The 13,556-nt window shown below is 60.0% G+C and overlaps 7 protein-coding genes across 9 annotated transcripts; all 7 read right to left on the reverse strand.

Annotated features, from left to right (window-relative positions):
* Positions 1-43: 43 nt before the first annotated feature.
* ABB37_09247 (putative ATPase subunit 9) lies at positions 44-355 on the reverse strand (the record flags this gene model as incomplete). The annotated part of the gene is made up of 1 exon (XM_015808619.1): positions 44-355. The coding sequence occupies one exon, from the start codon at positions 353-355 to the stop codon at positions 44-46; it is 312 nt and encodes a 103-aa protein (XP_015652670.1).
* A 472-nt stretch (positions 356-827) lies between these two features.
* On the reverse strand, positions 828-2,786 carry ABB37_09248 (hypothetical protein; the record flags this gene model as incomplete). 3 transcript variants are annotated; one of them, XM_015808622.1, is made up of 1 exon in its annotated part: positions 828-2,786. In XM_015808622.1, the coding sequence occupies exon 1, from the start codon at positions 1,731-1,733 to the stop codon at positions 828-830; it is 906 nt and encodes a 301-aa protein (XP_015652673.1). In that variant the 5' UTR covers positions 1,734-2,786. The 3 variants fall into 3 exon arrangements, with proteins under 3 accessions (XP_015652673.1, XP_015652672.1, XP_015652671.1); XM_015808621.1 differs by having other exon boundaries at positions 828-1,755; XM_015808620.1 differs by having other exon boundaries at positions 828-1,736.
* A 486-nt stretch (positions 2,787-3,272) lies between these two features.
* On the reverse strand, positions 3,273-4,699 carry ABB37_09249 (delta-5 fatty acid desaturase; the record flags this gene model as incomplete). Its single annotated transcript, XM_015808623.1, has 1 exon — positions 3,273-4,699. The coding sequence occupies exon 1, from the start codon at positions 4,527-4,529 to the stop codon at positions 3,273-3,275; it is 1,257 nt and encodes a 418-aa protein (XP_015652674.1). The 5' UTR covers positions 4,530-4,699.
* Positions 4,700-5,350: 651 nt separating this feature from the next.
* On the reverse strand, positions 5,351-7,976 carry ABB37_09250 (hypothetical protein; the record flags this gene model as incomplete). Its single annotated transcript, XM_015808624.1, has 1 exon — positions 5,351-7,976. Exon 1 carries the CDS (start codon positions 7,883-7,885, stop codon positions 5,351-5,353), a length of 2,535 nt encoding a protein of 844 aa, XP_015652675.1. The 5' UTR covers positions 7,886-7,976.
* A 597-nt stretch (positions 7,977-8,573) lies between these two features.
* On the reverse strand, positions 8,574-9,938 carry ABB37_09251 (putative mitochondrial RNA-editing complex protein; the record flags this gene model as incomplete). The annotated part of the gene is made up of 1 exon (XM_015808625.1): positions 8,574-9,938. The coding sequence occupies one exon, from the start codon at positions 9,936-9,938 to the stop codon at positions 8,574-8,576; it is 1,365 nt and encodes a 454-aa protein (XP_015652676.1).
* A 728-nt stretch (positions 9,939-10,666) lies between these two features.
* ABB37_09252 (putative mitochondrial lipoate-protein ligase-like protein) lies at positions 10,667-12,311 on the reverse strand (the record flags this gene model as incomplete). Its single annotated transcript, XM_015808626.1, has 1 exon — positions 10,667-12,311. The coding sequence occupies exon 1, from the start codon at positions 12,188-12,190 to the stop codon at positions 10,667-10,669; it is 1,524 nt and encodes a 507-aa protein (XP_015652677.1). The 5' UTR covers positions 12,191-12,311.
* A 447-nt stretch (positions 12,312-12,758) lies between these two features.
* ABB37_09253 (hypothetical protein) lies at positions 12,759-13,259 on the reverse strand (the record flags this gene model as incomplete). The annotated part of the gene is made up of 1 exon (XM_015808627.1): positions 12,759-13,259. The coding sequence occupies exon 1, from the start codon at positions 13,098-13,100 to the stop codon at positions 12,759-12,761; it is 342 nt and encodes a 113-aa protein (XP_015652678.1). The 5' UTR covers positions 13,101-13,259.
* Positions 13,260-13,556: the final 297 nt, after the last annotated feature.

Consider the following 13,556-nt stretch of genomic DNA (forward strand, 5'->3'; position numbering starts at 1 on the left):
CACCGCAGCGGGTATCTTCACATGCACAAAAGCGCGTCGGGCGCTACTCCTCCGACTGAGTCGAGGGCTTCGGCTTCGCGGCGGGCTTCGGCGCCATGCGCACGATGCCCCCAGAGGAAGAGGGACGCGCCTGGGATGGGGAGGCATTTCCAGCTGCACCGCCAGCGCGTGCTTTTGCCTTCAGCTCATCTGCGATGGCCTGTGCACGCTGCTTCAATAGCTTCTTTGCCTCTACGGACTCCTTCACGCTGGTTGTGTGCGACTTGGCGCCCTGTGCGCGCATCTTCGCCTCCACGCGACCCTGATTCACGCGCTTCTTGTTACCTCCGCGCGTGATCTTAGCGGAGCTGCCCATTTGCACGGAGAGAGGTCTATGTGGCGGGGGGGGGGGGGGGTAGGGGTGCAACGAGGGGAAGGGAAGACTGCTTGGCGTCGCGTGCGCCGAGGAGAACGCGGAAGCTCGCGGTGATGGAGAAGAAAGAGAGAGGAGTGCCAAGAGAGGAAAGTGATTGAGATACGAAGCAGGCGAAGAAGGGGACGCAAAATGTAACTGCGCGGGCACAGCTGTACGCCCCCGTTCTGCACGTAAAGGTGGCGCTTCACGTGTCCTACAACGCCAGGTGAGGAATGGCGGCCGCTGCCGTCTTGTGGTTGCTGCCGTTTCGCCCTCCTCTGCGTTTGACGCCGAAGTTGATGCGCAGAAAGCGTAAGTGCAGCCCTCTTTTTCTTTTTATCTTCATCTTCATTTTTCTCCTCTGTCAAGCTCCGCCGTCCGCAGCGGGGGGCAAAGGACTCAGAAGGAGAGGCAACAGCAGCTGACAGCGGCATCACTCGTCCACTTCACCACGGCGAAGGGCACGCGTGGCAGCGCGGTCACGCTGTTGTTGCTGCAGAGCCACCTCGCGCTCAAACTCATTCCACTCCGCCTGCCGCTGGAAGGACTTCTTCTCCGTGTAGCTGGACTTGGACCGCGCTTGGCGGAAGTTCTCAATCGTTTCGCCCTCCTGCGTGAGCGAGGCGGTCAGGTGGGCCTCCCAGGCCATCATCGACTGCGCTACAAGCCCAGACGAGGTTGACGCGCTGGAGGACTTCTTCGCAGTTTTCCGCGCTCCACCGGCTCTGTCGGAACGCGCGTCTGTGCCGGGAGGTGCGGAGGCCGACTTTTCTAGCTCTTCAGGGACTGGCCGCTTGCGCTGGATGGCACACCGCTCTCTGCTCCACCGCTGCATGAATGGCGACTCTCGTAAGAAGGGCGTGCCCTCGTCGTTTCCCCCATCTTCCCCCGCCTTGTCTGCCTCTGTTGCACCGCGCGCTGCCTCAATCGGCATTCCGTAGTTGAAGTAGAAGAGTGGGTTGGCGTTGGAAAGAACTGCGTCGAGGTGGCCGGCGAGCGATGACGTCGTCGCTGTCACCTCCCTCAGCAGCTGCTCAAAGCAGTTGTGGTTCGTCAAGGAGTAGAGCCACACCACGTCCTCCTCGGCAAGAGCGCTACGGGTGCAAAAGAAGGCGTTATCCGCGATGGCCTCTGGCTGGCCCAGGTGGCGCTGCGAGAGCACTCGGCGCAGTTTCTGTTCGCGTTGCAGCCGCATCGTTATCACCTCCACCGGCGCGTCACGCACGACATCGGCGCCGTAGCGAAGGGAGAGGGCGGGGGACGCGGAGTCGACGGAGTCGACGGAGGACGCGCGAGAGCTCGCGGATCTCAGCGACGCCTCGCTGTCAGAGTCGCTCATGTCTGGTAGAGTAGTCGGCACCTGCGGATTTACAGTGTGTGTGGGTGTGTGTGCATCAGCAAAAGAAAGGGTTGAATTGGGGGAGTAGAGGTGGTAGCCATAATAAACTGTCGAGAGAATGCGCCCAATACGAAATTGGAAACACCGGCGGGGCAGCGAGCAGGCGAGTGGCACAGGAGCCTCTTCATCGATGTGTACGGCCAGTCAGCCGCGTTTTTTCTGTCGCGTATTGCAAGCATGAAAAGACGATAATGCGTTCTCCGACAGACTTCGGAAGCACAACATAAAAGAACGCTCCTTCTTGCCTCGCTGACTCGTCATCCGAAAGCGCTGCACATGTCCTCTCGCCCCTTACGCTCTTTTCGTCTTACAACGCCACGTGTCACCGCCTCCGTTTGTGGGGATATCACGTTGTATTCGCTGTCTTTCGCGTACACTCCTGTTTCACTATCTAATGCTAATGCGCGTCCGCCTCTTACGTACTCACCACTGCGAATCGTCGGGTGCCGCCTTCACTGATGAAGGAACATTAAAAGACGCAGTTCTCCCTGTTGCGCGTTGCGAGGTGCGGTCTCGTAGAAAAGGGAAAAGAAGCTTCCACTTCTTGCCAGGGCTGACGTCGCCCTCCCTCCCCACAAGGGCCGGCCGGCGGGTCAGTTGCTTGGAAATGGCAAAAAGAGGAAGGGGGAAAGAGTGGAGAGCAGCAGCAAAAGAAAAGGTGCACGTCGCGCTGCTCACCAGCAATCAGGCAGAAAACGTTTTTAAAAGAAAAACCTGGCTGTGCGCTACGCGCATCAACGCACCGTCGTGCGAAGACTGCGTGCGGAAGAAGAAGAGGTGTTGGTAGCGGAAGGGAAGGCGGCAGAGAGCAGAACTCCCAACGGTGCAGCAAGACGACACCGCGGCGAACCAGAGAAAAGAAAAAGAAGAATGGGTGGTCTCTGCAGTCGTTTGGAGTCTCAGGCGGCAGAAACCAAAAAGAAAACATCAAATGGCGGCATCCGCGACGCAGACGCGCATGTGCATCAAAGGTAGGACACGCAAAAAAACTTCTGTGGTTGTGTCACCCGAAGGAGACGAGAAGAACGGGACAACAAAGCTAAGCGAAAATATGTGAAATACTCTTAAAAGGGAAAACTTCTTATGCACTGATAGGGACGGTAGCAAACGTACTCATATATTTATTTATTTATTGATATTGTGGATACTTGGGGGCGCAGGTGACATTCATGTGCACACGGTGAAAATCTCGAGAGGAAAGCTAAGAACAGGCGCAGAACAAGCGTGCGTATCACCGTCCTCTGTGCACCACACACGCCCACGAGTGCAACACTAACATAAAGGCAATACTAAGTAAAGTTAACGGTGTAAGTGGACTAATTGGTTCTTACTCATTAAAACGGAGGACACACTTCAAAAACCTCCCCTCTCTCCCCCTCTGCTCATCATCAACACAAATGCAAAGAGGTTAAAGTTAGCAGAGAAGGTGGAAGAAGAAAAAAAGCGCTGCCCACGCGATGAGGCATCTCACACGTGCACCTAGTCCTTTGTCACCATGTACTCCGCCACATCGCCGAGGTTCTTGAAGGTGGTTCGGAGCACCTGCATGTAGGGACGGGAGTCGTAGGTCAGCCCGTTTGCCTCAAACATCATGCGCACGCGTGGGGCCAGCGCGACAAAGCGGAACTGCGGCATGCAGGGGAAGAGGTGGTGCTCGACCTGGTAGTTCAGGTAGCCCATGAACCACGTCACGAACCACGTGGGGGCGACGTCCATGGTGTAGATGGCGGCGTACTCGACGAAGTGCGCGTGTTGGTCCTCCGACAGCACCGGCAGGTGAGAGTGGTTCAGCGAGAAGCTGACAAAGATGTAGGCCGCACCAAAGGCCTGGGAGAAGAGAACGCCGCCGAGCCCTTTCCAGACGGATACCTGCAGCTGATGGCACACGACGCCAACGATGACCCAGCGCGCGAGAATAGAGACGGCCTCGGTGTAGCGACGGGTCCGAATGACGTGGCGCACATGCAGGTACAGCTGCCAGTACAGCGCCACAAGCGAGCACGTGACGGGGCCGAAGAGGTACATCTGCAGCGAGATCCAGCGGCGGATGTTAATGTTCCTCTTTCCACGGCGTGCGATGACTTTGTTGAAGGCCATCAGCGGCAGCGTCTCGAGGTCAACGTCGTGGCGGTGCTTCTGCGGTGTGGCGTGGTGTTTGTTGTGTTGCACGCGCCACCACGCCCCGCTCATGCCGCAGCCCACGCCGTACAGAATCTCCTGGATCTTGATGTCCAGCCAGGGGATGCTGGTGGCGCTGTAGTGGCCCGCCTCGTGCATCCACCACCCGCAGCGGCCCTCCCCAATGCCGAGAAGGAAAAGCGCTAACGGCCAGAGCGCGGGAAGGCGGAAGAGCATGAAGAGACCCAGGGCGTGCAGAACGAAGATGTCAGCGAAGCGGTAGATGATGTGCGGCCAGCACGCATCGAAGAGACCCTCCTCCACACACGCCTCGTGCAGGGCCTTGAAATCGGCGGAGAGCTTGTCGAGCCGCTTCTGCTCCGTCGGGTCTACGTTGGTCCGCGGCGGGGCAAGACGGTGGGGCAGCGTCTTTAAATACTTGTCCGCCTTGGGCAGCTTGATGTGGAACTGCTGGTAGGTCTCCGTGGCATCGCCGCTGCCGAGGTAGTACTTGATGATGCTGCCGCCCGGGTGACGGAAGTTGGCGCAGTCGTAGAGGACGCCGTCGATGAGCACCTCAGTGGGCTGCTGCTGGAGGGTGTTATTGTCGAGTGCCATGTCGAAGCTGCGTTTGGGCGTGTGTATCGGTGTGCTGAGACGATGCGTGGACGGCTCTTACCACAGCACGTGAGAGAGCACAAGATGGAACTGCAGACGAAAGAAAAGATCTCAAGAGCCGGTTGTCGTGAAGGCGGGTCGTACGCGCAGCGACGGCGGAAAGCGGAGGCTGAGGGAGAGGAAGAGAAAGGCGCGAATGAGAAGACGGCAGAAGCGAATAAAAACTACAGCGATGAGGAACGGGAACCGCATTGAGCGATCCTTCAAAAAGGGCATATCCCTCGTTTTCCAAGAGGAAGCTTCAAAGGCACATCCATACATCGATTCCAACAATAGCCGTAAAACCGGCTCCTGTTTTTTCACGGAAGAACCCATGACATTCTTCCGCTCATGAAGACGTCGACTCGGTCTAAGGAGGCAACCGTTTCGAATTCGAAAGCACGTTGAAGACACATCTGGAAGGCTGCAAGGTTTTCTACAGCGGCTTTCTGCGTCGACGCGCGGCCAACGTTCAAGTGGCCTCGCAATTCCTTGTTGAAGCCGACAAGACAACAAATACTGTTCGGTGTGCAGTGCGACCGCCATCATCGCATACGAAAGGGGGGGGAGGCCAAAAAAACTTGGAAAACAAAACCTGCAAAACAACTAACACGAAGAAAGTGATGTGCTCCGGAGTCTAAAGGAAAAAAACGGTCTAAAACAGAATTTCGCACGCACATCTCCCTCCGTGCGCGTCGATCTAGTCTAAAAAAGAGGAGGAGAAAATCAAACTGATATGATTGGCCCTCTTCTCAAGTCGATGAAACGGTGCCCTCGCTGCGTCACGATGCGATGCCGAGGCGCAGCTTCTCCGCAGAGGTCAGGTAGCACTGCACCACCTCCGTCGCGAGGCTGTCCAATTCGCAGATGATGCCGCTGAATATTTTCTGCAGAGGCTGCTGCGACTTGCGCGGCGTGGGCACGTTCGACACAGACGGGCTCACTGCAGCGGTGTTCACACACAGCGCCTCCACCACTTGACGCGCGCCTACCGTGCGCTTGTGAAGCAGCGCCAGACTCTCCACAAGCAGGCGGCGTGTTTTGAGGATGAACTCAAACATGGCCTGCTGCTCGCGGATGTAGCTCTCGTCGGTCGAGTGCTGGCCGCGCAACTCGCGAATGACGGCGCTGTTCACCACCGCCTGGTCCTGTCTGCTGAGGCCACCGTCGGCGGTGCTGTTCAGAGCTCCGCCCTCGCCAGCGCCGGTCTTCGCGTTGCTGAACAAGTTGTTTTGCAACAAGGTAGCCAGACTGCTCGGTGTTGTGCCCGCCGCGCCTGCCGCGTTGGCAGCAGCGGCGGCGGTGGCGCTCATGGCGCTCGCGCCATCCACCAGACCGGGGATGCTTCGCTTGAACGACACGATATCCTCCCCTGCGACCTCGCCGTCCTTCGCCGCCAGCGCCACAAAGCGGTCCAGCAGCTCCTGGGCGTCTGCGTTCATGTTCTCCACTGCGGAGGGGTTCTGCAGGTACTGTATGAGCTTCTCGTAGGCCTCCGGGTCGGTGAGGCGGAGAGACTGAATAAACTGCAAAAACGGGCCGTTGCGGTCCATCAGTTGCGCCTTCGTGAAGGCGTCGCACTCCAGGTCGAAGCGAGGGGCGTTGCGCACGATGGTAGCCAACAACAGCTCAGACAAGTGAGCGTCGCTGAGGCGGTCCGCGACACGGCGACGGTACGCGTTCAGCAGTGCCGTCAGGTCCTTGTCTTCCTCCTCGCGGCGGCGTATCGTGTACTCCATCGAGGCCATCGCGGAGCTCATCAGTTGATTCATCCTGCGTGCCTGCTCGAGGTCGCGGACGAGCGTGGCGCTGTTCTTCATCAAGTTCTCTTGCGCCTCCTTGCTCATCAAAGGCGCTTTTACGGCGGTGCCGGTGGACTCGCACAGGCGGCGGTGCTCGGACTGCAGGGCCGTCAGCTTCGCCTCCGTATCGCAGAGGCGCTGCTCCAGTGTACTCTTGTTCGTCTTCTCCTGCGACAGCTGCTGCTCGGCGGCTGCCTTCTCCGTCTGCTTCGTGTTGACGCTCGCGTTGGCGTTTGAGACGTCCGTTTTGAGTTGTGTCACTTCGCTCTGAAGTGTGCTGCGCTCCCGCTCCACCGCGCTCACCTTCGACGTGATGTCCGTCACATCTTTGGTCAGCTTCGCGTTGCGCTCCTCCAGCTCCTTTCGCAGCTTCCTCTCCGCGGCGAGCTCCGCCTCCACCACGCGCCAGCTCTCCTCCTTCTTGACCAAGCGCAGGCGCAGCTCCTGGGCCTCCTCCCGCGACTTGCGCAGGTCCTCCACCATGTCGATGCGGCGCTGCCGCTCCGTCTGCACCTCCACCCGCAGCTCGTTTTCCGCCAGCGTGGCGGACGCCGACGCAGAAGTGGTCAGCGCCGCCTGAGCAGCGGGGGATAAGGTGGGCACGGGTACCGCCGGCACCTGTTTGCCAGTCACACGCCACACCTGAGCGGCGCCGTCGTTGCCGATCGTCCACACCTCGGCCACCTCCTGCCGCATCGTCCTGCAGCAGCCGTGAATAAACGACGTGTGCGGCGACGGGAGCGGCCTTTGCGGCGCCAGCACCCTTGCCGTGGCCGCGTCGATCTGCACCACGCGCTTCGTGAACGTCGTCGCGAGCACCGTGGCGGAGACGGCGGTCATGCTCGTCACCTTGCCCAGTCCGCTGACGCGCCGCTGCAGCGTCAGCCCCTCCGCGCCAAGTGCGTAGACGTCGATATTTTCGTTTGTACGTGACACCCACACGGTTCCCGTGGCAGGCTCGTGCAGCAGGGCCACCACCTCGCTCGTGCTCGCGCCGTGGTAGAAGAGACACGCCCCGCTGCGCGGGTTCCAGACGTAGAGGCCGCCCTTTGCATCCCCGCCCACCACGAAGCGGCAAAGCGGTGCCGCCGCCGTACAGGGAGCAGCGGCGGTGGAGAGCGTGGCGAGGCGCTTGTGGGAAGTTGGATGGTGCACGTACACGGACCCGCTCCCCGTCGCGATGGCGACGACGTCCTCACTCATGCACAGCGCCACCACCGGCACCTTCTTCTCCGCCCCGGGAAGGTGCAGCGTGTCGTCGCAGCGGTGGCGCGCCGCGTTGTAGAAGTGCACGTCGCCGTGAGCGGTGGCCACCCAGACCTCGTCAAAGACGGCCACCACGTGAGTGACCTGCGCCCGTTCCGCGTCGCTGCCCTTCACCTCGATGTCGAGAAGGAAATTACCGCTGCGCGCGGCGAAGACGGCGATGCCGCCCGACTGCTTCGCCACCCAGACTTCATCTCCGACGGCGCAGCACGCACGGCCGTTTACCTTGATCGAGTGAATGGCCTCCATTGGGGAATCAAACACGCACACCAAGAGAGAACGGTCTGCTGTGGTTTCGATTCACGTCTTACGCCCCGCTGTAACCGCGTGTGATTCGAACTACGTGGATGGAACGCGTGTGGTCAGGACAGAAAGAAAGGAGGGCGCAGCGCGGAACAGTGAGGACACGAAGATGCATTTGAGGACAGCAAAGGAGGAGGAGGAGGCCGCAGGTGAAGTTCACCGCATCGATGAATTCGCAAAGGAAAGTCGAAGCGAAGCCCCGCAGACTTGCAGAGATTTTTTTGTTTGTCTACATTTTGCACCAAAGCCGAGCGCAACGCACGCCTCATCGCTGTGCTTCACCGACACGCCACACGCAGCTGTTCCTCTTGCCTTAATACACTCTCGAGCAACTAAGGGCGGTGAGGAGGCACGTAGAAGGGAGCCACCGTTCACCGCGAACCTTAAACACAGCCTCTCAGACTTAAAAGGAGAAAACGAAAAAATATGGCGTCTCCATCCACTCCCACAACCTCAGCGCAAACACTCTGCGATGATGTCACACACCCTTCGCACTCCCACACCCGTTCACGTGCTTGGGCGTCCTGCCGTCAGCCCTTTTTTCTTCTTCCCTTTACACAGCGGCCACACACGCAAAACAGCCGCGGCGGAAACCAAACTGCAAGTCCCTCGCCCCTTTGCGCTCCGCTCTCCTTCAAGCGCGCACCACGTTTCCCGTGCCAGGGAACACCTGAATGACGGGGTAGTGGTAGTACTTCTTCATGACGGTGTCGTACTGCGGCACCATGCGCAGGCGACCCGTCACGAGGAAACGGCCACCTGCCTGGATATCCGCCTTCAGCGGTTGCCAGAACTCATCGCCGTAGACGCGCACGGTGTGGAAGTCCATGTCCGGGTCACCCGGCGACGGGTTGGCGAACTCGGTCGCCACGGTAAACTGCAGCACGTGGTCCTGGAAGACGTAGCCGTCCTCCACCTCCCGCACGCTGCCCATCAAGACGCACAGGTTGACGCAGCGCCAGTGGGCCGCGATGTCGCCCTCCTCCGGGGCGTTGGGGGCGACGTCTAAGTGATACTGCGGTGCGTCCGGCAGCGTGCCTTCCTGCTGCCGTATGTACTGGGCCGCACTCATGCCGCCAAGACTGGCGGAGGACGAGGAGGACGCCTCACCTCCGGCAGCGCTGCCCATCGCAGCGGCACCGAAGCTGTTCGCTGCCGTGGTGGCGGCACCGCTTCCGAAGCCGGCGAGGCCACCAGCCGTGGCCGACGACGATGACGACGCCGCCGTGCCGTTGCCGCTGCCGCTGCCGCCGATCATGGAGGGCATGTCCATGTTATGCTTCGCTTGGTAGTGGTGCTGCAGCGCCGCCTCCAGCCGAAACGTCTTTTGGCAAATAGTGCACACGAAGCTGCGCTTCTCCGCGTCTTCGTCGGCCGTCGCCGTGTCGGTCGCCGCGTCGGTCGCCGCGTCGGCGTTGCTTCCCGGCGCTCCCGCCGCGGGGGTGGGAGACACGCCCGGCACCGCGCCTATGAAAGCAGCAGAAACGGCAGGGGAGGACGACGACGTTGGTGGCGAGCCAAACGGAGCGCCGAACACGCCGGGGAAGCCGGAGCCTGCGGGCGCCGCCGCCGCCGCACCGCCCCCACCGCCAACGGCCGCAGCAGCCCCGAGAGGAGACGACGGTGCCGCGCTGAGCCCCGGTATGGGGGAGGCGGCTGCTCCGCTGTGGCTGCTGCCCTTCAGCTGCTCCGCTGTCATCTCCACCAGTGCGCCATCCTTCTTCATGAGCGCCTTCGCTTTGTTGCCGTGACGGGTGAGGATGTGGTGGTTCAGCGCATTGAGCAGTCGGAACGTCTTCCCGCACTCCCCGCATTGATAGGGTGCCTCTTTGGGGGCGAGGCTAAGGGAGGTGGTGTGCAGCAGGCGTGCCGTCGCCGTCATGGCCGGAGTAAAGCCCACGAGGGACGGCTGAGGTGCGCCGAACCACTCTCGTGCGACGCGTGGGAGCCCCAGCAGGAGCCACCGCCGCTGCGCCGCTGCGCACGTGAAACGACGCATTCGCTTCGACGTTCAGGGAGAGCAACGCACACACGCGCACACAGACCGATGAAAGAAAAGAAAAGGGTGAGAAAACAAAAGCGGACCCGTCAAGTCCAGGCAGGAGAGAACGCACACACACACACCTCGCTTCGTACGCCGTGCACGTACAAATCTGTCGGATATTCGTTGCTGCTCCGCAACGGCGAGGAGTAAAGCTCCGTAAACACAAAAGATGCGAAGAAGGAGAGGGGAGAAAGATGAGAGGCAGAAGAAAGGATCACCGCCCACAGCCCATCAGATTCACGGCGCAGAAGAGCAACAACAAAGAGCCGGGGTGGTGCCCGCAGGCGGAGGCATCGCAGAGCTTCAGCCCGTGGAAGACGTTCCAAAAGGGAAAAGCAACGCATCAACAAGCGGCAACATAAAGCGTTCAGTTGTAGGTAGAAGAAGCGCGTGAAGAACAGTGACGCGCGTCACAAAGGATACAGCGATACGTTGAAGCACATCGGGGCCTTTTTTAGTTGCTTTTGTTTTTGGATGGTTTATCGCTTTTACTCGTTTAGGTAGCGGCGTGTCGTTGTATCCGTAAGAAAGCAGGCGTCGTTGATGCGCAGAAGTGAGGTGTGACCGCGCGCACCTTGAACTCATGCTGCACCGTCAGGCGGCAGCAGCAGCAGCAGCAGCAGCAGGAGCCAGTGTCAGCAGAACGGCGGATGCCGCCTCACTCTCCTGCGCCTTCACCACCGTCACCTCCGCTCCCCCGCGCCTCTGTCAACGTCGAAAACATTCTTTCTCCTCCAGATCGACAGCACCGTCTGGATCACCATCAGAACAGAGGCATCGCGGACCGAATCGGGAAGAGCGGGGGCGGCAGCGCCCGCCTCGTGCAGGAAGCCCCCCACCAGCACGGACGCGTCCCCGGCCGCCTCCACGCCGTCCACCGGCGCGTCGCACGTGCTGCCCACGAGCAGCGTGGCGAAGAAGCGACTCAACCACTCCACAGGCACCGCCACAGCCGTCGCGGCGGAGACGGCTTCACCGCCCGCGCTGGTCGCCTCAAAGCGAGTAATGCTGCGATGATCGACCGTCGTGTGCAGCTGCAGCACCGACTCCCTCTCCGTGAAGAGCGACTGGGAAAGCAGATCCAGCAACTCCTCTGCTGTTAACGAGGACCGCCGCACCGCATCTTTCCATGCAGGGAGGCCGCTGAGGCAGCGCTGAAACTCCTCTTGGGTAACCAGCACAGTCGACGTGAAGGTCGGCATGGCGTAGGCCCACGCCTTCGACTTCGCCTTCCGCACCGCCTCAGCGAACGTCACGGCATCCCCGCGCGCGTAGCGGCGGCCCTCGCCTTCGACGAAAGACATATCCTCCGCCACGGCTGCACACACATCGAGGGCGTGAAGCGGGCTCGACGCGTACGTCTTGCGAGTCGCCGCAAAGTCGCAGCGCAGCTCTGCGATGTCCAACTCCCACGGCGATGCCGCCTCCAGCACGCGACGCCCTTGTGAGAGGAAAAAGGCTGTCATGTCGGCTTTCATCGCATCCACAGCCGTCGGCACCGCCGGCACGCAGCCCGACTCCGTGAGCGTCGTGACGGGGCTGCGCACGGAGCCGACGGAGGAAGTGCGGAAGTCGGCGTAGTCTCCCTCCGGGTGCAAATACCGGCCCAGCAGCGCGTGTGGGGTGTTGACCAGCAGGGTGCAGTGGTGGTACGCGATGTCCCGCTGGACTCGCATCGCAGAGCCGGTGATCTTCTTTCCATCCAGGAAAAGATCGTGGCGGTGGGTGGTCGTGATCCTCGCCGGGTCAACGCCGTACATCGCACAGAGGCCTAATCGCACGATTTGGATCGTCTTCTCCGGTGCGTAGCGGGAGCGGTGCGTGAGGAAGGAAAAGCAGAGGTTGTGTTCGTCGTGGAAGACGGCACCTCCACCCGACGCACGCCGCGCCACGTCCACGCCGTCCGACGCCGTGCGCCGCAGCGCCACCTCTTGAAAAATGTTTTGATTACGCCCCACCACAACGCAGGGTCGATTCACGTAGTAGAGGAGCAGGCATTGGGTCTCGTCAAGCGAGAGTGCACGAATGAGAGCCTCCTCGGCGACTAAGTTTTCATAAATCGACCTGCTGTTGGTGTCGGCGACGACGAGGGCGGTGCTGCGGTGCAGAGCCGCGGACGCATCCTTCTGAAGGGTCGAGTTTGCCTGCAGGAAGGCGGAAAGAGAGGTGGGCACCACTCGATGGCGCCTCAGCTGCGTCCGCCACATACTTCCCAACCGCAACTCCTTGATTTTGCGTATATCCGTATGAGTCGGGAGGAGAGGAGGGAGGAAGGAGGAATACCACGCGTGGCTGAGACGACAGCCATGCGGCGCAGCACCGGTCTTCTACCAAGCCAAACAGAAGGTGAAAGTAGTATGCAAGCAGAGGGCAGCGCGGGAGAAGAGGAAGACGGAGAAGGAAGACCGAAGTGCTGCGGAGAGAGAAGAAGAAAAAGGCCATGAAAGCGAAAAAACCGGAGAAGCGTCCGAGCACACACACACAAACACACACACACATATATATAGAGAGAGAGCGACCTGCCTTCTGCATCAGTGCACTCTGAGAAGACACGGTATTGAACCTGAGACGTGGTGAGGACAAGTAAAAAAAGGGAGCTGTAGTCCGTGCACATGAGCCCAGCATTCTCACATCACTTCGCATTGTGTTGATTACTTGTTATGTGTTTATGACTTGTAGCTTCCTCAGCTGCTAATGTACATCTACTGAATACTCAGTTTTCAGCGCAGCAACACCGTCCACAATCTCGCCTCAAAGGGACGTGGTGGATGCCGGCTACGCGTCTTCGCCGTCGACGTGCACCGGCTTCGGCAGTGTGTCCTCGTACGTCACCTCCACCGTGTTGTTTGCCGTTGACCTACGCAGCAAATAACTGCCTAAGTAGTCGACCGGGTTCGTTGGGCGTACCCTGCACACGTCCTCCAGCCCGAGAGCCAGTACACCCATCACCGTCTTCTCCAAGTACGTCTGGGCAGACACGGCGGAGTCGGCGTCATCGCTGCTCGTGTTGGACGCCGTGCGGGGAGGGAGAAGGCTGTCCGACGCGGTGGGGGCCACGGCGGCCGCGTCCTTGGGCTCCCCGGCAGGCACCGCCGGCGCTGCAGCAGCAGTAGACATTTGTGGTTGCTGTAAAACAAAGAACGTTGGCGATGAATACAACTTAAATAGCTGAAGCAAAAAAGAGAGGTCGTTGCTCTGCGAAAGGAATGCGTTGGAGGGGGCAGAAGACGTCGGCTGCTTCAGGTTTCAGCGTGTAGCTCCCTTTCGTTCTTCCTCTGTGGGGACCACAAAGGGTCGATGGAAGCGACGGGGTAGAGGCGGAGGAAAGGAAAGACAGGCAGAAAGTGCAGTCATTGGCGCCGCTGACGGAGAAAGAGAGCGGTGCGGGCCCTGTGAAAGCGTTGCTCTCCATCGGCGTTGATGAAGCAACACGTCATCCTTTTCCCTAGTCATGCTTTCTACTAGATATACCGACCTGTCGGAGCAGCACACGTGCGTCCATCACGCAATCCGCGTTGAGAGTGCAGCACAACGGTAAACCTAAGAAAGAAAATCACGGAATAGATCGCCAGC

This window comes from Leptomonas pyrrhocoris, assembly GCF_001293395.1.
Source record: "Leptomonas pyrrhocoris isolate H10 chromosome Unknown, whole genome shotgun sequence".
In the NCBI taxonomy this organism is placed as follows: Eukaryota; Euglenozoa; class Kinetoplastea; order Trypanosomatida; family Trypanosomatidae; genus Leptomonas; species Leptomonas pyrrhocoris.